Source organism: Phyllostomus discolor, chromosome 13 (genome assembly GCF_004126475.2).
Source record: "Phyllostomus discolor isolate MPI-MPIP mPhyDis1 chromosome 13, mPhyDis1.pri.v3, whole genome shotgun sequence".
NCBI lineage: Eukaryota > Metazoa > Chordata > Mammalia > Chiroptera > Phyllostomidae > Phyllostomus > Phyllostomus discolor.
The window spans coordinates 52584336-52606414 of NC_040915.2; the positions used below are offsets into that span (position 1 = coordinate 52584336).

Consider the following 22079-nt stretch of genomic DNA (forward strand, 5'->3'; position numbering starts at 1 on the left):
TCTGGCTTGCCACATTCCTGTACTTAGGTCTCCTTCTCCACTCATGCAATCGTCCCCTTGCCCAACTCCGTGTCTCTAAAGCAAAACATTCCCATGATCTCGAGAGCCTGGTGCACACGGGGAAACCAGGCTGAGGCAGCCTTCTGTCCCTATGGGGTCACCGGTCAGACACCTGCTGGGAGGGGGGGAGGGAGTCTCAGCAGACCTGGGTCTGGCCAAGTCAGGCACGATGGGAAGAAAAGCAGAAGCATCAGGACCGTCTAGCTGGCAGGCGATGGCACAAGGTCCTTTTCCAAATTCAGAGAATTAAGGTAATGGGAGTGACCACGTGAGGCTGCCAGGGCATGCAAAGCTGACTGGTGGCTTCTTTCACCTGTATTCTGGCCCAAGGGGCCAGGGAAATCACAGGTTAGTATTTCCCCAAAAGCCACCTGCTCCAACCTACAGCCTAAGAGGGGGAGCACTTGGAGAGTTACGGATGAACAGAGGCCAGAGGTCACACATGAAATGAGGGGCACAGCCATACCCAGCCCCCAGGTGCCAGCTGCAGGCCAGGTCCCCTTCTATACCCAGGTAAAACCCACTTTCCTTGGGCTCCTCGTTTGGGGCCCTGGAAACCGACCTGCTTCCCCATCTCCACTCTGCCACCTGCACACAGAGTGAGCCTCAGGCAAGTTCACTGCCACCTCCAAGTCAGGACATTCCCAGGGGACGGAGCCGTGAGCGTCTGATGCCGCCCCTCCGCAGGGCACAGCTCATCGTAACCCCCGACCTCCACCAGCCGCCTCCCTCGCCCGCCTCATCCCATTGTCGGCAGGTCCAGCCAAAATGCCTTCAGTCCCTGGACACGACCTTCACCTTCCTGGACGCCAACAGGGGAAGAACGAGGCAGGCGGTGGGGAGCGTGGTTCCCGCTGGGAGGGCCGGCCTCTGCGAATGGACTCCCGCTTGGTAATAGGCACCACCAAGCCCCTGGTCGGGCAGGAGGGCCACTCCCTGGGGACCAGCCGGCCCAGGTGGGATAGGCAGCCCCTGACATTAGGGACATCCCCGGGGCTCACTTTAGCTTCTCCAGGCTCCAGCCACGAGTGGCGTGGGGGGAGGCACCACAGGGGCCATTTCCCAAAGGGGACAGGGACATCCCTGGGGCTTCAGAGGCAGTCTGGTCTCCCTCCTCCCCCGCTCACTGATCAAAGGGTGACGTTCCCAAGGACTGTGCGTGTTTGGGGCAGAGGGTGGCATGGGCCGGGGTCACTTTCCTGTTATTCAGAGAGAGAATTATTTAAAATTTATTTTTCAGTGACAGTTGACACTCCATATTTTCCTGTATTAGTTTCAGGTGTGCAGCGCAGTAGTTAAACAACGGTGTACTTACAAAGCGTCCCCCGGGTATTCCCAGTGCCCACCGGGCACCACACGGGGTTATCACCAGGTCACTGACTATCCCCTGTGCTGGACTTGACGTCCCCGTGACTGTTTCATAACCACCCATCTGTGCTTCTCAGTCCCTTCACCTTTGTCACCCAGCTCCCCAACCCCCGTGCCTTGTGGCTCTCTGTGTCTCGGAGTTTTCTTCTGTCCTTTAGATTCTACACACAAGTGAAGACATGTGGTACTTGTCTCTCTCTGTTTCACTTATTTCCCTGAGCATAATACCCTTTAGGTCCACCCATGCTGTTGCAAATGGTAAGATTTCATTCTTTTTTTCATGGCCAAGTGACATTCTATTTTGTGTCCACTTGTGTGATAGGCACTTGGGCTGCTTCCCTGCCCTCACTATTGTAAGAATGCTGCAGTGAACACAGGGTGCACCTGTTCTTTCGAATCAGTGTTTTGGGTTTCTTCAGACATATACCCAGAAGTGGAGTCGCTGGGTCATAAGGCAGTTCCATTTTTCATTTTCTTAGGACCCTCCACACTGTGTTGCGCAGCGGCTGCACCAGTCTGCATTCCCACCAACAGTGCACCCAGGGTTCCGTTTTCAGAGAGGATTTTTTTCAATGCCAACACGGGGGGAAAAGAAGGGATGAAAGGAAAGAGCTGGAGCATTGTCGGGCACAGGGAGTGACCCCAACAAACCACAGGGTGTTCTCCCGTGTCATTAGTGTCTATCGAGCGCCCAGCCCATCAGGGCCACTGTCATAAGCTTCACACGCGTGGTCTCCACTTCCCCTGCAACCCTCTGCAGTAGGTACCACTTTTCACTCCCCCTGCCCTTTTTAAAGATTTTATTTATTCATTTTTAGACGAGGAGGAGGATGGGAGAAAGAGAGGGAGAGAAACATCAATGTGTGGTCTGCACGCACCCTCCTGGGGACCTGGCCTGCAACCCAGGCTTGTGCCTTGACTGAGAACTGAACTGGTGACCCTTTGCTTCGCTGCACTCAATCCACTGAGCCGCACCAGCCAGGGCCTCACTCCCCTTTTACAGGAGAGGAAACAGGCCCAGTCACTCCCCAAGTTCATGTTCAGGACCCAGTGGCCTCACTTGGCAGCCCATGCTCCTCACCCTCATGCTTTCTTGCTTTGGGCACAGAATTCCCCTCCATAAGCCCCAAGAAAGACCCCGCGTCGGCAGAGCTGAGACGTGGTCATCACAGTGCGCTGCTTGGCTCCTTGGACCTGAGGGCTCGTCTTTAAATGCATCCACTCTTGAGGAACGAAAATGCAACCAAGAAATAAACAAGGAAAGCACTTCTCTAGATTTGGGGTCCTTCTCCTGGGAAAGACTTGGAGGGAGACAGCAGCGTTCTGCCCAAATGAAGAAAAAGACTTTCAGATCAACGTCTAGAGTATCAGAATCAGGAAAAGCCATGTCTGGAAGGCAGTTCGGAGAGACCCCTTTCCCGGGCAGAGAGGGAGAGCTGAGGGAAGGGGACGTGTGCTGCGCGGCTGAAGCAGAAAGTGCTCCTGGCTCCCTGCCAGACGGTGAGTTAATTAACTACTGGCTGAAGATGGGGACTCTGCCAAAGCTGCTAAACCAGGAGCGGCAATCAGCAAATTGGTTCTGTTGTGAATAGTCATTTGTTTTCAGTTCTTTTCCATCTGAAAAAGCTATGGGACAACCTTCAGGTGCTCCCCCGCCCCCAGCCCCAGGGAGGTGTACTTCCGTGCAAACGGTGAGACTTGAGAAGGCACACCCCTGTGCACTCCAAGAGCCTTGCCTTTGCCTGTGATTGTGACCCAGGGTGCTGGTGCAACGTCACACTTCGTTACCCACAGAACTGCAACCCTCACCTCCAAAAGGAGCCTCTGCTCTCTTGCTCCTTGCTACAAACACTCACTATGCTAATAAATAATTGCAACTCTTCCCACTGTAATGAGCACCTTGCATCCAGAATCTCGTTGACTCCTTGTAGCAGCCCTACAAGGGAAGTATTGTTCTCATCCATTTCACAGTATTCATTATTACTATTATCCTATTTCACAGATCAAGCATGAAAACCCACTGCCCAGAGAGGGGGGCCCTGTGACTTGCTCCAAGTCACAGAGCGTGGAGGTACATGAAATTCAAACCTGACCTGCCTGACTCCAAGGCCTAGGTGTGTAACTGGTGGGGGTGAGCTGGCTGCTGGCTGAATTTATCAAGGGGCTACCCTCTGAAGTGTGTGGAATCAGAAACCAGAAACAAGACCTGGGGAGAGTGAGCAGTTCTCAGACTGACGTCGGAGCCCCCGGGTCTCTGGACAGCCCCAGCGACGGATGTGCAAGTAAGCATCTCGTATCTGCATCCCTGTGTCTCTGTGCCACATCCCAAACCGCCTGATTTTTTTAGAGTCCGGCAGGTGTGCAGCTGCAGGGGCCACCACCTGGGGGGCAACTTCGGAGAGGAAAACACATTTGAGAAAAGTCTGTGAATTTCGGGAAAAGACTCCAATTACCCAAGTCCCCAGGAGCGTGGACCCAGGAAGGTATGCTTTGGTGCCTGGCACACTGTAGGTGCTCAATCAATGCCTGGTTGAGCCAAATGCAACTTTTGATGGGAGATGATCTGCCAGCCAAGGTGAAACTGGCCCACGGGGTCCCGGACCAGCCCTTGCCTCGGAGAAATGTGAGAGGAGCAGGTCTCCTGCCTGCAGTGGAAAATGTGTTTGACCGTCTCCGGGGCTAATCCGGCTCATCTGCTCCGCCGGCCTCTCACGTGAGTCGTCCCTGCAGAAACCGCTGACGCAGGCCACCCCTGGCGCCCCGGGGCCTGGGCCCCCGCCACCTTTGCATGTGGAATTCCATCCTCCTTCCCCTCTGTTCCTTCTGCGCCGGGAACCTGCCTTCTTCAACCATCCACTCATCCAGCGCTGGTATTTCCCAAGCACCTGCCATGCCTGGTGCCGGCGGCTGGAGACACGGAGCAGACCGCACAGGAATGGCCTTGCCCGCGTGGGTTTACCACGTCACTGTGTTAAGATCACAGGTGACCGTAAGGGCCCAGCCAGGAGAACTGTCACAGAGGAGAAGCCTGTGCTGTGCATGGGACAGGGACCCAGCCTCGGTCTGCGAGGTGAGGGACGCTGCTCTCCAAGCAGGGTGCTTCTGCCGAGACAGGCCGTGTGGGTTAGCCAGGAGGGGCTGCCGAGCAGGAAGGTGGAGGGAATGTTGGAAGCAGATGGGGCAGGAATCCCAGCAAACAGCCCGATGTTTCCCAAACTGCTTGGAACCACAGCCCCTTCCCACCTTGCACGGGTTATCATCCCAAACAGGAGGGTCCCCACGGCCCCGCTTTGTGGAGAGTGTGGCAATAGGGGACCACAGCCTTCCTTAGGACACAGTGGGGAGAGCCTGCTAATGGGGGCACTTCCAACAACAAATGATCCCAGTTAATTTACTGGAGCCCGAGACCCATTTACTTCCAAGTGGAAAGGGGAGTGTGTTCGGGGCTGTCACTCACCATCATTCTCACCGGTGGTTTAATGTGATCTGAAGAGCTGGGGAGGCCTCAGTGAGTCCAGGGGGAGGGGCACGAAGCCCAGGCTGTTGGAGGGGCGCGGCTGTGCCCCAGGGCCCCACCCCCCCCGCACGTGAGGGTGCTCAGGTGTGCTGGGGCCCCGAGAGGTCGCCAGCAGCACTTCTGGCGCGAGGCTGACCTGGGTGGAGGCTGTGCTGTGTGTTATCTGATCAACCTGAGCCTGCCACGGTAATTCTCTGAACTTTGATTTCCTGGTCTGTGGCAGGGAGTCAATTACACGCCCCCATCCCCTGCCCCAGGGCTGTCCTATGTGTGACCACCCGGCATGTGCCAACTTCCCGATAACCCAGACCTCAGGCTTCCTGCTGTGCCCGCCTGGCCTGTCCAGGACAGAGAGTCCTGGATCCACAGAATGAATACAGGAGCACGGCCCCTTACTCCTCAATGCCAAGTTCACCGCTGTAACACAGAGAGCGCTCTATGAGACCGCTATCCGATGCGTGCATCGGGTTCGCAGGTAAAAGGCAACATTTCCGCCCTCGCTTCCAGGCATCCCCAGTGTCCTCTGAAGTGAAGGATCCCGGAGTTGAAATTCAGAAGAAGCGTTAGAATAAGGGGCCCCAAAGTTTCTACAGGGATGAGGTTTTCGTAAAACCTCCACTGCAGAAGGTTAAAATGTTTACGTCACCATAAAGAATGAGTAATGTAACCCTCGCACTTCTACTTTGGATCTAAAGGGGATCCAAGTAGGAGGGAATTTACCAGCTTCGCCCCAGCTTTTCAAATATAGGGCGTGTCTGCACCTCCCATGACCTGGCTGAGCACTGGCTGGGTCTTTTCCATTCAAAACCTGGAGAGGTCAGTACAGAAATCACATCCTGTAAAGCTCTGCCAAGGCCCTGTTAGAAGGCGACCATTCATAGTCTGCAGTTCTTCAACGGAAAAGACTCGCTTTCTGGGAAGTCCCCAGCAAATCTGGGTGGTGGGTCCCATCAGCCGTGGGGAAGCCCATTTATGTTAAAATAATAGTGATCCGTGTGGGAGAGAGAGTTATGTACCAGACGGAAGCAAAGAATAAGACGTATTCAGGAAACGAGACCTGGGAAGTTTTACACCAAACGGCGTGTAGCAGCTCCCTGAGGAGGGGAGGTGGATGGAGGGATGGAGCGAGGAGATGCCCCACTGTCCTCTGCACTTCTGCCGCCCTTTAGTTTGTAATCGGGTTTTTAAAAATTAAAGAAAAACGATGTCTTCTTAGCAACACAGAAACACTATAAATGCTTTACTCTTAGAGGCTCCTTTGAAAAAAAGTGTTTTAATCCTCACCCAAGGCCATGTTCATTGATTTTAGAGGAGGGGGAGGGGAGGGAGAGAAGGAGGGAGAGAGAGAAACATCAACGTGAGAGAGAAACACCGACTGGGAGCCTCCCGCACACACCCCAGCCGGGGGATGAACTCACGACCTAGGAACATGCCCTGACCTGGGGGAGGAACCCGTAATCTTTTGGTGAACGGGGACAACGCTCCAACCAACCGAGTCACCCGGCCAGGGCAAAGTCTGCTTTTTAAAAACACAATCCAGTTTGAGAAACAGAATACTTTTCCTTAAGACAGAAGTTTGAGCCCTGGCAGGAGTGGCTCAGTGGCTTGAGAGCCGGCCTGGGAACCAAAGCATCACCGGTTCGATTCCCAATCAAGTCACGTGCCTGGGTTGAGGGCCAGGTTCCCGGCTGGGGGCCTGTGAGAGGCAACCAATCCACGTGTCTCTCACACATCCATGTTTCCCTCCCTCTCTTTCTCCCTCCCTTCCCATCTCTCTAAAAATAAAGTATTTTTTAAAAGTCTGGGGACAAAAATAAAAAAGTTTGGACAAAATAAAAAACATCGCAGAACTGCCTTCTAAATAAACCTAAGACCTAAACCATTTCGGTGCGTGGAGCTAGGGAGTTTGCACGGGGATTCCCAGCAACGTAACCATTTATAGAAGCAAAGAAAGGAGACCCGTCTCCTTCACCAGTGTTACACTCAGGGCCCTTCGGATCGGCTTCCCCCAAACAGAACATGAGTGCTCCACCGCCCCCACCCTGCCAGGGCTCACAGGCACCCAGTTGTACGGGGGGGGAATTCCCATTCACTTCGCCGCTGGCTTTCAGTCCCTGACCCCAGGGAGGGGCAAGCTCACTTACCACTTCTCCCTCCGCCTTTTCTTTCCCCATGTCCTCTCCACGGACCGTGCGCTGGGGATCACATTGTCCAGGTTCCCTGTCTGCGGAGGGCCTGCAGCTCAGCGGGCAAGCGGCTCCCGCCGTGCCTGTAAATGTCCCTTTTAGATTAACCGGCCCTGGCCAGTTTAAAAATATCCCGGGTGCACTTAACCTCCAAGGCACCAAAGAGCAGCAACAATCCAGATCAAGTGGGGGAGGATTTTGCTTGCAGCACAGCGTTTTCCACCTTCCGCTCCCGTGGCTTGCTTTATTTCAAAAATCTTAGACGGCTAAGCCTCAAGGTGCTAAAATCTGAGTTGGGAGCAATACGGAGTCACGTAGGTCCTCCTAGGACACGCTGAAAACGAACGGCAGGTTGCTCGTCGTTTGTCAAACGGCTCCTGGAACAAGGCCCCGGTGTGTGAATGGGCCCAGGTGATCCCTATCAAAAGATCACCTGGCTTCTCTCCCCGGGGAAGATTTTGGTCAAAGCGTCTCCATGCACACACCAGTCAAGGGAATGGTTCCCGTTCCTGAGCTCTTGGGGAAAAACAAAACCCCAAGAGCGCCGTTCCCACTCGCTCTTGCTAGGGCTGGGAGCAGAGACCCAGAGTCACAGAGTGTTCTGCCACGTGGGGACGGCTGGCGGCATGTGGGACAAAGGTCACCTCCAGGTCCAAACCGGAGCGGGGCGGGCGGCAGGAAAGCAGAGGCCACACAAAAGCACACTGTGCTCCACAACACCGGGATGCGAGTGGAAAAAACAGCAAGAGGGCTGAGCTTATGCAAAAACGGTTCACGGGGCGGCCGCGCCAGGTGCAGCCCTCACCCTGCTGGGGGAGCTGTTTCACCTGCGGGCTTGTTTTCCAAGAAGGAAAAGGCATCCAGTAGTGGACTTTTGGGGATCTTCTCCACTGGACAGTAGGAGAAGATCCTACTTTCTGGGAGTAGGCAGCACGCTTCTTGCCTGCCTTGTGTCTTCTTGAAAACTTGGTGTCGTCAGCTGCCACCTGGGATGGTGCCACATTCACTTTACAGTTGAGGATGAAACAATACAGATCGGGGACTTAGCACAGCGCCTCGAGGTTCTGATAGTCAACAGGCAGCCCCCAAGAGCGTGGTTAGATCACGTACCAAGGCTACGTCACTCTAGAGAGGCTCGTGCGATCCTCACACTATAGACAGTCCTCCCGTGTGTGTCCTGGAAGAGCCATCTGTGAGTCAAAATTTAAACTCCCGATGACAGCAAATTAGGATCTGAGCAGTGTCAACAGTGACAAGACTACTGGGCTTTTATTTTTAAGATTTTATTTACTTTAGAGAGGGGAAGGGAGAAAGAGAGGGAGAGAAGCATCAGTGTGCGGTTGTCTCTCATGCGCCCCTTGTTGGGGGACCTGGCCAGCAACCCAGGCATGTGCCCTGACTGGGAATCGAACCGGTGACCCTTTGGTTCCCAGGCTGGCACTCAATCCGCTGAACCACACCAGCCAGGGTGAACTACTGGGCTTTGAAACCAGGCTGGCATGGGTTTGAATCCTAGCCCTGTCACCTGTGGCTTTGGGCAAATGGCCGAGTCAGTTTCCTCATCCGAGTTCCCACGTGGGCGAGCAAGTTAAACGAAGCGGCATAGGGTGAGCTCCCAGTGTCTTGCTCATGACAGGCACTTAATAAAACGTAATGGAACACCCTACTTTCAGAAGGACTAGAAACACGCCTCCCCCACCCCAACACACGCTCCGAGGAAGAACTCTGGTGGCTCAGCTCTTCTTCGAGGCTCTCTAAGGCAGAGGTTTTATTTTTTTTTTTTAATATTAGGGAAGAGGGAGAGAGAAACATCGATTTGTTATTCTACTTATTGAAGCATTCATTGGTTGATTCTTGTCTGTTCATTGGTTGATTCTTGTCTGTGCCCTGACCGGGGATCGAACCCATAAACTTGGCATATTGGGATGATGCTCTAACCAAATGACCTACCTGGCCAGGGCAAGGCATAAGTTTCTTAAAAGCCACATGAAAGGCTTGAAACCAAAGTCATTCACAAACTTCTCCCACCAAACCTAAGAACATTAATAGAAAAATATATTTCTTCAAATGCACATTCAGAAAGTCATACTTGTTTAATGCCCCCCTCCCCCAAAAACCCGTCGACCCCACAGTCTAGGGAAACGGGGGAACTGGAAAGAAGCTGCCGGTCCCACTGCAAACCGGACACTTTATAAACATGGCACCTCCTCCTTCTGGGGGCCTTAATTAAATCAGAATTTCTGGGAGTGGGCCCGGCATCACTGTCTTTCAGTTTCCTGGAGTGAGTCTGCAGTGAGGCTTGAGGAGCACTACTTGCCTGTCTCAACCCTCTGGACGGCTCCCCCCCACTGCATCTGTCGCCCCAAATACGAGGACACAGGAAATACACAGCCGAGGAGCCAAGAATGCAGAGCCCTGACCTCCTGGCCATCCTTACTCACCGTGTCTGCACTTCCAAACATGCCTCAAAAACGTAAAAACTGGCTCCAACCGAGACAGCGAGCCGGTAACTTTACCCTGAACAGGAGGCCGTCTCCAGCAGGCATCCGTTCCAGTCTGTTCTTGGCCTGAGTCACCGCCGGGCAACCCCCCAGGACCCTCCAGCGTGGCCTGGCGCCCACACCTCGCACGTCGCCAGGGCCGGACAAAGACGGCAAGCCACTGCCATGCACAGGCACACCAACGAGGTTGCGTCTCCAGTCCAAAACCCCTTCTAAGGCTTTCTACGCCGGGAGCCAACTGAAGCAAGAAAGTGAATTTTAAAAGGGGGAAAATGTGTCATCTTATCGAATGATGGAAGCACATTAATGACATCCTGAGGTCTATAAACACACTTCCCATCCCTCCTATCTTGCCCTGCTGGACTCCGATCACCGATAGTGGCTCCCACATGATTATTTTATATCTCGGGGTTCCCAGCGCATTTTGCATAACTGACTTCCTTGTTGCCAGAAGCCCTCAGCAGATCCCCTTCTCCTTGCCTGAGATGGGGCGGCTGGGGGCAGGGGACAGGAACCCTTGGTGGCCAGGTTCTCAGCTGCTCCCGCAGCAGCGAGCCACGCACAGCTGCACACACAGTGCCAGGACGCAGCAGCCGGGCTCTGTCATTGCTGGCGCCTGAGCGGGAGCCCCTGGAACAGGGGTCTGTCTGTCTGTCCGTCTGTCCGCAAACTGCACCTGCACTGCCTGTCCTCCTATGGCTCCCGAACTAAAAGTGGTTTTGATGTCTGTGAAGAGTTTGAAAGAAAATTAAAGATTTCACGACACATGCAGATCCCATGACCTCCCAACTTCAGCGCCCATAAACTTTTACTGGAAGCAGCCACACCCCATCGCTTAAACTTGGCACGTGGCTGCTCTCTCTGTAGCGGAGTTGAGGAGCTCTGAGAGAGGGGACGACTGCGAAGCTTAAACATACACTGCCTGACCCCTTGCAGAAAAAGTATGCTGACCCTTGGCCCAAACGGCAAAGATTGCCTTTCACTGGGGTATATCCCACGCTCTAACAAATCCAAAAACACCTGCAAAAGTTGACGACACAGCCAAAAGTTCATAACGAATCTTGTTCCCAAAACACCAGTGATTAAATTTGCATTATTTGGAGGGGAGGGGCAAGGGAGTCATAGGCCATTTAAGACGCTGCTCTTTGTTCTGTTTGAAGGGCCACTACCAAGTTTCAATCTACTTCTGAAAATGTTTGCTTTTCCGATTCTTTATGGTGACTCAGCACTCACTGCATCCTGTCCCTCACAGCAGTGCGGGGGACGGAAGTGTCAAAACACAACTTGTAACAGAAACACCAACCCACTGGAATGCCGAGGGAGGGCCCCAAGGTACCAGGGGGCAAATGAAGACTGCATCTCTGTCCTGTCTTCCTTCTGGGAAGGACCATCCTGCATTCCTAAGAGACAGCTGGGCCTCTCCAGGCGTACCCACGGCTGGCCTTCTTGCTAACGCTCTTAAATACACGCACGTGTGCTACCGGGCCCTCTGACCCCTGGGGCATCCACCCAGCTTTCCATCCTGATGGGCCTCGGCGGCGCCCTTCCAGCATCCTGCCTCCCACTTCGCCTCAATTTCCCGGAGTGTCTGCAAACCCTAGCACAGGGGGGAGGGTGGGAAGCTCCCCTCTCAGGATCCCAGGACCTGGCAGGACACAGCACTGCCCGGAATGCCAAGATCCCCGCAGAATTGTGTTCTGGCTTTAGTGGCCCCTTTAGGGTCCCAGCGGACCCTGCCTCGTCTATCAACTCCATGGTGCTCCAGGGTGGGATGTGCCCCTCCCCAGAACCCCGCCCAGTGCTTACTGAAGCCCGGCGAAGGAGGGGTGGGTGGCTCGGCCAGGCGGGCGGGGAAGGAGCAAGGGCGGCCGGAGCTGGCCCTTCCTGCCCACAATGGTCACCACGGCAACCAGAGCACAAGGGCAGTCCAAGGGCTTCAGTGGATGCCCAGGCTCAGGAGCAGGCTGGTGAAGGGCACTCGGCATGAAAGCGTACTCCGCACAAAGTGAAACTTCAAAAACCTTTATTTCCAAACCCTAGCAGGTTTAACTTTGAACCCAGCTAACAGCAAAACAGCATCTCTAGCAGGATCTGGGATGGAGGTGCAGACCTATCATCTCTTAGCCAAAGGATTTGAAAAAATACATATATACATCTGCATAAGTATTTTTTAAAAAAGTGAAAATCTCCAGCGTTGCAAAAGACATCCCAAAATGATTTCGGTCCCTATAAAATAGCACCTGGCACTATGCGGCCTCAAATTCAAGATACGTCTGGGAAAAAAATAAAACATTTCCTCTTAAAAACAAACAAACAAAAAACCCCTTTCTCCTCCTTCCTGTTCAACTTCCACTGCTTATTCCTAGAAACACTAGGAGAGCCGTATAAACAAGACCCGCCCACTTCTCTTGGCCTCTGTGTTAAGGCTCACTGCAGGCTACCATCAGGAAATCAAGCCCCAGTTTCTGGGAACTGGCAAAAATAAAAAAATAAAAAAAAAAAAAATCCTATTTCCTTCAAGGAGGAAGTTGGCCTGGACTGGAACACCAGGATGTGCAAAGGGGAATCTTTCTAAATAAAAACACTCAACATCTTATAACCTAAAGTGTAACCTACAGGTAAAAACGAGTAGCAGCGAATTATATAAACCAAAAAGGTGCCAATCTGCCCATCTCTAACCATAAAGCAAACAGAGGGGAGGAGAGTCAAGAACTTGAGCTCCTCTCCCTTCCAAGAACTTGGACGCCTACTCTAGGCCAAAGCCGCAATGCAGAGACGGACTCGGTCACAGCGCACAGACTTTGCTGGATACAGCTGCCCCTCCAGGGCAGCCTGGCTCGTGCCCGCGTTACCCAAACCTTCTCTCCCATATGCAGAATGCTTAAGGGTCACCACGGAAATTATTTTCTCAATTTGACTTCGTCACCGGCAACCTTCTAAAAACTGCCCGGAGACCGCTACAGCCCCCCAGTTCGGGGTCACAGATCCTTCCAGTTGATGGGCTCCTTGCCAGACTTCTGCAGCAGCTCGTTGGTTTTAGAGAAATGCCTGCACCCAAAGAACCCGCGGTACACCGACAGCGGGGAGGGGTGGGCCGTCTGCAGCACGTGGTGGCGCTTCTGAAAGAGAACAAGAGAATGGCTAAGAGAACGGCTAAGAGAACAGCTGAGAGGCGGGACGCCTGGGCTTGAGGGCTGGTATACCGCCCCCCTTCGCTAACTGTGTGCATCTGCCTTCAGCGCTCACCCCAGAGCACCAGTGCGCATGCTCATTCCTTTGCGGGGCGACGCCACGACCTTTTCGGGGCGCGGCGGCTGCAGAGGCCCGGTCTCAGCCTCCAACCTGGCGCCGCCCACGCCATTTTTAAGTGCCGTATCTTAGGATCCAGCAACTCCACTGCTGAGAACACACGTGCTGCAGGAACCCATGAGGCCTCTACCTACCCAAAGACGCAGGGTTAAGGAGGTCCACGGCAGCCCTGCTTATCCGGGTAACAACTAATGGAAGTCCAATGTTACACAACTGGCCAGAAATATTTTCCTTAAGTTCGTACAGTGGAACACCACATGGCCGCTAGAACAAGGCCAAGTACCTGTGCTGGTAAGGGAAGACCTTCCAAATATATCAAGTGAAAAAACAAGTGGTAATTGCATCAAAAAAAATTTTTTTGATGAATACCCTAAACACTATTTGTACTAGCTCTTTCAGGGAAAAGAAACGGTGGGGAGTGCTGACTTCTATCTGCGCCTCTCGTTACTGTCCGAACCGTCTCCCCACAGAAAGGGGGCACTTTGAGTTTAAAATTCCCCCTGTGGTTCACTGGGCAGGAAGACAAGACTTTGTTTTCTTCTTTATTCTTTTCTGTATTTGAGTAAAAACGACCTAACAAATCATTGTTTCCAAACATCCCTGCCTTCAAGCTGCTCAGTCCAGGAGGGGCCCTACCTGCAGCCCCACAGCCCAGTGTGGTCCAGAGCACGGAGCCTGCAGGTGGACAGCCTGGGTTCGAGTCCTGGCTCTGCCCCTTAGTTGTGCAGCCACGGGGAAGTTGTGGAGCCCCCTTAAGTGGCTATTGTTTTTTGTACATGTAAATTGGGAATATCACCAGCACCCAGCTTCTAGTTGCTGCCCGAGAACCGAGGGATGACTGCACGGGCAGAGTAGCACGAGAAGCAATGGGGCTCAAGTGCTCATCAGCACCCTGCCTGGCTTGCCGCACCGGCCCTTCATGGGAATGGGGGCTGTGCTGAGCTTTCTTTGAAGGGCACGTTGGTTGGCCTCTGGGGAAGGGAGACACCTCTCCACTCAGGACAAAGGCGGCAGGGCACTCAACAGCAGGCAGGGAAGTGGGGCACAGGGAACCAAGCTGGGAGAGGTGCAGGCAGCCCGGAGCTGAGAGAGAAAAGTGGGGAGCTGAGGCTGAGAGGCAGAGCAGGGCCACTCCCACGACCGACCCCAGCCTGCTGGCCTGAGTCGGGGCCTTTGGGGTCAGGCACCTGAATGCTCCGGGCGGGGCCGGGTCTGAGTGACAGTGAAGACAGAAGGCAGGCTGAATGAATGACTGGATGTGGGGAGGGTGGGGGGCAGGGGGGAGAAGGGGAAAAAGACAGAGGCAGGGAGGCGTTATGAATGGTATCTGACTCCTGGCAGAACAACTGGGTAGGTGGTACTTTTTATCCTTGGGTAGTTCAGAGGAGGAAGTTTAGCGAGGGATGGATGCAAAAACAAAAATTTCACTTGGAACATGAATGTGGAAGATGTTGAGTGTTCTAGGACCACGCTGCAAGAATCCCTAGATTCTCTCAACTGGTTTAAAGGGCTCAGAACCACATACCCTGTCGATGGCGCTGCCCTTCCTCTGAGCGTAAGAGCCCCAGAGCAAGAACACGAGGCCCCTCGAGTTCTCGTTCAGCCAGGACACAACCGCGTCGGTGAACTGCTCCCAGCCTCTCTCCTTGTGGGAGTTGGCCTGATGCGCCCGGACCGTGAGGACGGCGTTGAGCAGGAGAACACCTACGGACACACACCGAAGAAGCAGGTTAAAGGCAGGCTGCAACGAGCCAGCCCGACACCCAAGGAGACCTTTCCTCAGGGTGGCGTCCAGAGCGGCTGCCTGAAATTCGGCCATAGAGGAAGTGTTACAAAACAGACCGCCGGGCACCTCTTGGTGAGATCAGAGGACAGCCAGCTCTCACCGCTGCACTTTCAACATCTTCCACGTTTGCAACAGTGAGTGGAAATGACTTATCACCGGTCATCGGAAAGAATTTTCGAACAGTGTCCTAAGTGACATTAAATAATGCCAGAGAGTAACAAAAGGAGGCCAAAGTATTTCATTGGGGGGAAAAAAATCTAACTGTAAGAAACCAAAGGGTAAATATTCTTTATTGTGGTGACAGTTTCCTTGTTAAAAAAAGAAAGAAAAAAGTCCATAGGAACGTATTGAACACATACAACACAGCGTACGGTGAGGTGACAAAACGGGAGGCAACCTTCTAAATGGTCCAAGTCCGACTAAGTGGATAAATATAAAATAATAACGAGGACCACCCTTTCCAAATTATGATGAAAACATGAAAGACAACTCGGGCCGCAGGACACAAAGGAGATACATTCCCCGACCCAGGGCATCCCCGTTCCTCACGACCATCTTTTACAAACAGAAGTAAGTGGACAGAGAGGAGAGGACCGTGGGCCCCGCCCGAGAGGTACGTGGCAACGGTGGTTTTACCTTGCTTGGCCCACCCAGATAAGTCTCCGTGACCAGGATGGACAAAACCATCTATGTCCGTGGACAGCTCTTTATAAATGTTTTCCAAGCTGAAAGCAAGCCAGAAGGAAAGAGACAATGTTAAGCACAATTCTGAAAATTCAGGAACCTCTCGACATGTAAGTTACAGGCCGGAACGCCAGGCCCGGAGGGGACGAAAGCATACACACTGATTCAGAGAAAACACAGCCACTCCTTCCGCCTAAACCTTCATTTTGTTCTGTTTAAGGAACTGCACTTGAGAAAACCTAAATAAATTAGCCCAAGAGTTACAACACCCACCCATGGATGCTTAGTCAGTGTTATATCTGTATATATTTATAAATATCCTCTAAAGCAGTGGTTCTGAACCAGGGCTGACTTCTGTCCCAAGGGACACCTGGCAACGTGTGAGGACACCTCTCATCGCCATTTGTGAGAACTCTCTGGTTCCAGAGGGCTGGTGCTGCCGACGCTGGGTGGGTGGAACACCTTCCAGCGCACAGGACTAACCCTTTCCCCGACAAAGACCCAGTCCCCCCATGTCACCAGTGCTGAGACAGATATTTTGCTCCAGCCCTTCACTGGTTCGATTCCCGGTCAGGGCACATGCCTGGATTTTGGGCCAGATCCCCAGTTGGGGGTATGTGAGAGGCAATTGATCTGTGTTTCTCTCGCTTTCTCTCTCCCCGCCTCTCTAAAAATAAATAAAATCTTAAGAAAAGAAAATAAAAATCCTGCTCCTAAAGCTAGTGAAAGTCCCCCCGAATGATAGGCTTGCCCGTCATTCGCAAAGGACACATCTGAAAGTAACCGCACGTGGACCCGAGCCACCCACAGGGCGATCCGTCCTACCTGGGCGGAGGTGGAACAGGTCTCTGAACACTGAAGCACAGCCCATGAGCCTGATTGGGCCCGTGATATGGATCCTGTCCCAGAATGACAACCTTCACCTGCAAACACCAGGAGGCAAATTAAACAATACTCCAGCGTAGGCAGTGCGGACCAACACCTGGCTGACCGATGACCCACACACACAAGGGGACAAGAGAACGAGAGGGACGGCCGGCCCGCCTGCTGACCCAACTGAGACCCCCAGAAGAAAGCGGCAGGTGCGGGGACATCATTACTTTCCACCACCAAATCCCCCTTCCCCCGATCACCCGCCACACCGCCCGCTCCCTTCGGACACAGTTGGGGTCAGCTTCGCTTCCGTCCCTCCCAGTTTCCAGATTACAAAGGGAAACACATCCTTGAAAACAAGGGCTACCACCCAGAAACAAAGTAGCTGGTGATCTCCCAGCTACGCTATCCTGTTCTCATCCAGTCAGTGTTCATTACCTACAGAATTGGGGTTACTGTACCCACTACCCTACCCATGTTTGTGGCACACATCACATTCCGGGCACCCTTCAAGTCAGAAGAGCTCAGCCACTGATGGGCAGTCAGCCAGCTTTCCATTCCCTCCCCCATTACTGAAAGTTACACAGTAAACACCCTAGTACATGTATCTTTCCACACTGTTGCCTTTATTTCTACAGAGTATGTGTAACAGCGGCGTTGAAGGCCGAAGGGTAAGTGTATTTTAAATATTCATAGACACATTCCAATTTGCTTTTCAACAAATTGGAGCAACTCAAATCCCCCACCAGTGGCACAGGAAGGTGCCTGTTCCCCTACACGCACTAAGGAAGGAAACCAGAAGGTAAGGAGGCCAGGCCCAAGAGCCCTGGCGGTGGGCGGCAGATGCGGTGAAAAGTAACTAGGCCACTGTCACAGGGGCGTGAAAACACAGCTCGCCCTTCTGATCTGGAGGCCGCCCACGTCTTCTTCACCCCCATGCTGCTGCTCAAGGTGTACCTGCCATCTTGGAATCTCCTCCCACAGCTGGCACACGCCACATCCTCCCGCTTTAGACACTCCCCTCAGCAGGGAGCTTTCACGGGCTTCTCCCTTCCTACTGCCGAGGCTCACACGGTCCCCAGCATGAAACAACCTGTCCCAGCAGGGACGCTTTTCAGTTCTGGTCCCAGGAAAGGGACAGCTGGGAGGAGCCAGGTAACCCTCCCTCCCATTCCCTCCACGTGCTCCTTTGCAAAGAAGCCTTGCTGGGCCACCTGATCCTCAGTTCCATGCTCTTTTCTTATTCTTCCCTATTTACCCCGATCACTGGTCTTCAGAACAGGACATGCTATGCACAAAACAGTACTGAACTTTGAAGGACTCAGTTTTGTTTTTTGAACTTCAGAAATATGGAGCTATATCCAAAGTCCTTACTCTAAATGGAAAACTGTGAAGTTCACTAAGTATTAGGTATAGCGGCCTTATCAAGATGGCTTATTCACCTATTCCACTCCTGTTTAACAGATATTTTTATTAAATCACAGGATCCCTGCTCTCCACTTACAAATGCGGGAGGGAAAGGGGTAACAGCAAAATGTAAAATCCTCCAGTGTAAGCAGACACTACATATATTTGGGGAGTTGCGAGGAAATCCGGGTCACAAAGGTGATGGGGAACAGGCTCCAGCGAGGTGCCATAGATCTCGCTGGCTGTCAAAAGACAGAAGAGAGCAGAGGGCCGCCACACAGCTCAACTCTGACGTCAAAGAACGGGAGGCGGTGGCAAGGCTGGTGAGTAGGATGCGGTCATGTTCATGTTCAGCTTTGACAGTTCAGACAGTGGAAAAGCACAGACCAGCTTCTGAACAGGGGACTGGCAGGACCAGAGCCCCCAGGCAGCAGCCATCGTGCACAAGGAACCAAAGCAAAGGGCTTTGTTCCCAGGGCAGCAAAACTGTTTGGGACAGAAGGTAAGAGGTGGAAAGCGTCAGCTCTAAAAGATAGCGCGGTGGGACAGAGAGAACGCAGAGCTGCAAGTCGAGGCGGGGCTGCCCATAGCCCAGGGACAAAGACATCGCTGCTCCATGCCCCGGTTTCCCCCTCACCACCGCAGTACTCCTTAACACGGGACTGGGGTGCATTTCAGGATTAAATAACATACAAGAAATGAGAGCACATAGACACGGGGTCTATGTGTGTATTCTTCTTTTGTAAAAAAACAAACAACAGTAAATACAGGTTAAAATACAGCCTGACAAATCTCACAATTTTAGTATCTTACTCATTACTGAATTATGGACACTGACATGACTCATTAAGAAGTGCTATTTAATCCCCACACCCTTCTTATTAAATTCACCGACAACTAGTACTTACGTCTCTGATGTCGCACATTTGTGTCCATGTGAAGACTTGGTGTGGAGGTGGATAAACAGTGTAATTTCTTCTTTCTTCTGCAACAAAGCCCATTAGCTGATTGAAAGAGAAACTAGACTGAAAATCAGATTCTCAATGGAAATCATACAAATTCAACAGAAAAGTTAAGTGAAGCATTATCTAGCTCTTTGCTGTTTTATATCCAAATTCATTTACCAACCCCCCCCCAAAACAAAAAAAACCCACCCCACAACAAATTTACTCAATCTGTTCAATCTCCTCCCTTTCTTTGGGCTGGGTCAAAGCTGACTGGTCTAGACCCCTCCATTTCCTGTTAATGCCAATCCCCCCCTCCTTTTAAAGGCGAGGCCAGGTTTCCCGCAGCTAGGTTTGTTTGTGGTTTTACTATGCAACTCTTTCCGGAAAGCAGACTAACGAAATGCATTGAAAACATACCACCTTAGTCTCTTAGACACTTTAACTAATATAAATGTGTGCATTCAAACACCATGGTTTTATTTTACCCCCTTAGCGTGAAAAAGACGTTAAAGGAGATAAAATAGGGAACAATGAAAGCAATATCCTATAAAAGTGGCCTTGGCCTGCTATACTAACAAGGCAAAGGACCCCACCCAGGCTTCTTGTTTACCTTTATAAAATACGGTTTCCCGAACTCTCCGCTGAGATGCTTCTTCCAACTTTCACCAAAACCCACCGGCACGTTGCGAGCAGCAAGTCTGAGCAGGGCCGCGGCCTTGTTCTTCTGGATGCGGTCCAACTGCTCGGGGCTCAGCGGCGATGAAGGCGGTGTGCCGGGCTCCTCCTGCTCTGCCCGGGCCTTCTTGGGTGGGCTAGCCTGCAAGTGGTCCGCGCAGAGACGGGTCAAAAGCTTCAAGGGACCTCCCCCAGGCGCTAGCAGGCTCCGCCCCCATCCCAAAGACCCAAAGAAGAGGACACCCATTCGTGGGTTTCAGCTCCACTCGCAATGCTGGTGCAAAGCCGGACTCTGGAAAACCAGGCCGTTGTCCCCCAGTTAGGTGTTTGGCACTAAAACTGGGCGGACAGGAGCTTTTCGCGGGAGCGGAAGCTCTGCAACTAGGAGCTCCGCCCCGCCAGACCCGCCACTCGCATCCCCACGTGGTCTTTTCGCGGCAAAAGCCCTCCTCCCGAGGGCCCGCCCTTTCCTTCCTCAGATAGGACGGAGGAACAAGAAGGGCAGCCCCCTTCGCCTCTGATTGGTGCCGTAGGCCCCGAAGCTCGCTCCTATAGGCTGGTCCCTTAGCATGGCCGCCCCTGGAGAATGGTGGCGGCTGTTTTGAACTGGGACCTCAGCTTTCTAAGTCTGGGGCACGTTTCTGCAGCTCCTCGGTCGTACGGGGCCCGCCGCCTCCCTCCCCCTCCTTTCCCCCTTCCCCGGCCCCGCAAGCAGTCGCCGCCGTGCCTCCCTCGCCCTCCTTCCCCCCTTCCCCGGCCCCGCAAGCAGTCCCCGCCGTGCCTCACCGCTGCATCCCGGCTCTCCTCAGCTACCGCCGCCACGCCGGTCCCCGGGTCGCCCGGCTCGGGGCTACGGACACGTCGCCTGCTAGCAGGGTTCGGGGAGAAAAAGGAGTAGAGCGTCTTCTGGCCGATCATCCCGAAGCCGAGAGGGAAGAAAGCACGCGCCGCCCGGGGCCCCACAAGGCTGGCGCAGACAGTGGCGGTATGGAATTGGCGCCAAGCCGCTCGCGCATGCTCCAATCGAGGGGGTGGGCTGGGCAGGGGGCGGTGGATGGCCTAGTGCGCATGTGCGAGAGGGGCTGCTGGGGGCAGGGTAGGTTCTCTCCTTTATTTACTCTTTCAGTTATTCACTTGACACACCTCTCTGCCTTGGGGCAAGTCCCTGCTCCTCTCCGCAGTAAAAAAAAAAAAAAAGAAAGAAAAGCACCTGTTGTGGGAGTGAAATTAGCATTAAAATAGCATTTGTTGAGCTCTCAGATGCTGCATTATCTCATCCCATTTTCACAGCCCATTTTACTGACAGCAAACTAAGGCTAAGAATGGTCCAACTTTGTGCCTTAACCTGCAAAGTTTGGGGGAAGACTTTGAGGTCGTAAAGGTTAAACTTCAAACTAGTCATTCTCTGAAAAGCACCCCCACACCTCCAACACACCTGGGACTCTTCTTTGTCCCTCCCTCCTCCCACCCAAACCTTCAACAGGTCCTCTTGGTTCCGTCTCCAAAATAAACTCTGAATTCAGCTGCTGCTCTCTCCATCTCCTGGCTACAATCCCAGCTCGTCACCTCTTTCCTACCAAGTAATCTGTTTGAAATGTAAATGGTATCATGATAACCCTCAGGTGAAAATCCTGCAGCTTCCAAATATGGTTAGAATAAAATACCAGCTTCTTATTCTGGTGGCAAGGCTGCTTCCCTCTCTCACAGAAGCTCCCACTATGGTGGCATGAATGAATGCGGATCTCAGCCTTCGCTGGACATAACCAGCTTGTCCCTTGTGTGGCCTTTACCCCCTTGCACGAATTGCCACCCCCCCCCCAATCTGGAAGCATTGAAAAGGCAGTTCAGCAGTTTTGTATTAAGTAAAGCAAACACTTTCAGGTGCCCCTGCAATCCCGCTCCTAGGTGTTTACACAGGTGAAATTAAAATCTATGTTCACACAAAAGCTTCTTCAGGAGTGGAGTTTATGTGGAATTGACCTAAACGGGAAACAACCCGAATGTCCCTCAGTGGGTGGAGAGTGGGGCACCAGGACAATGGAATACTATGCAGCAATCAAAGGAACAACTGATACAAACACCAAGGATACATCTTGAAAGCATTATGCTAAATGACAGGGGCCAGGCCCAAAAGGCTATATGTTGTATGATTTCCTTTACTAGTAAATTCCAGAAAAGACAAAACTATAGGCACAGAAAACACATCAGTGATTGGGGGCTTGGGGGAACCCTGTGGGGTGATGGAACTGTTCTGGGTCTAGACCGCGGTGGTGGACACACAACTGTGTACGTTTGTGTAAATCTGCAGAACGGTGCAGGAAGAAGATTCCTAACAAGGGCGGACTTCACAGAGCTTTCATTCCATTGGAGGAGACAGACAGTAACCAAGATTAGGAGCAGCATTAGAACCACCTTGGAACATGAGGCCCTTCAAGCCCAGAGATGGTCAATAACCTGTAGGAGCCACACAGCTAGAGTGGAGGGGACAGAAATGGAAGCCACAGGGTGGGACTGCAGGATTCATGCTTCTACCTGCGACGGGATGCTGGTGGCCTAACTCCCAGGGAGAGGTGCACCAAACAACAGCCCCCCACCACGGATGATCCTCAACAGTTGCTAATAAACACTAAACTCGAAATACCGTAGTGCTTGCAACACACCCAGAAGGCCAATAGGTGGCGCCCGAGGGCCGCCCACCACCTTGTTTCGCAAATTTGCCTGCATTTCCCAGCTTGCTGCGGGGATCTAGCCGGAAGCACTGCCGCG

General features: G+C 52.8%; 2 protein-coding genes across 2 annotated transcripts in view; both read right to left on the bottom strand.

Annotated features, from left to right (window-relative positions):
* The window catches only part of ACACB (acetyl-CoA carboxylase beta), a 95214-nt gene extending 87218 nt beyond the window's left edge, over positions 1 to 7996 (bottom strand). The window contains exon 1 of the mRNA XM_028527582.2: positions 7090 to 7996. The gene's annotated coding sequence lies outside the window, so the exon portion shown is untranslated. The remainder of the gene's footprint in view (positions 1 to 7089) is intronic.
* A 3642-nt stretch (positions 7997 to 11638) lies between these two features.
* On the bottom strand, positions 11639 to 20309 carry UNG (uracil DNA glycosylase). The gene is made up of 7 exons (XM_028528192.2): positions 20100 to 20309; positions 19249 to 19455; positions 18600 to 18695; positions 16237 to 16334; positions 15364 to 15452; positions 14467 to 14645; positions 11639 to 12751 (listed from the first exon to the last, which is right to left on the bottom strand). The coding sequence occupies exons 1-7, from the start codon at positions 20229 to 20231 to the stop codon at positions 12611 to 12613; spliced, it is 942 nt and encodes a 313-aa protein (XP_028383993.1). The 5' UTR covers positions 20232 to 20309; the 3' UTR covers positions 11639 to 12610.
* Between the last annotated feature and the right edge of the window lie 1770 nt (positions 20310 to 22079).

What these genes read in the sequence shown, in the direction of transcription:
- UNG (XM_028528192.2), bottom strand. Translation starts at nt 20,231, where the DNA reads ATGATCGGCCAGAAGACGCTCTACTCCTTTTTCTCCCCGAACCCTGCT. An exon ending in AAATGTGCGACATCAGAGAC is followed by an intron (nt 16,335 to 18,599) that starts GTAAGTACTAGT and finishes TGGTGTTTGCAG; the next exon opens with GTGAAGGTTGTCATTCTGGG. An exon ending in AGGGCAGCGCCATCGACAGG is followed by an intron (nt 12,752 to 14,466) that starts GTATGTGGTTCT and finishes GTTCTCTTTCAG; the next exon opens with AAGCGCCACCACGTGCTGCA.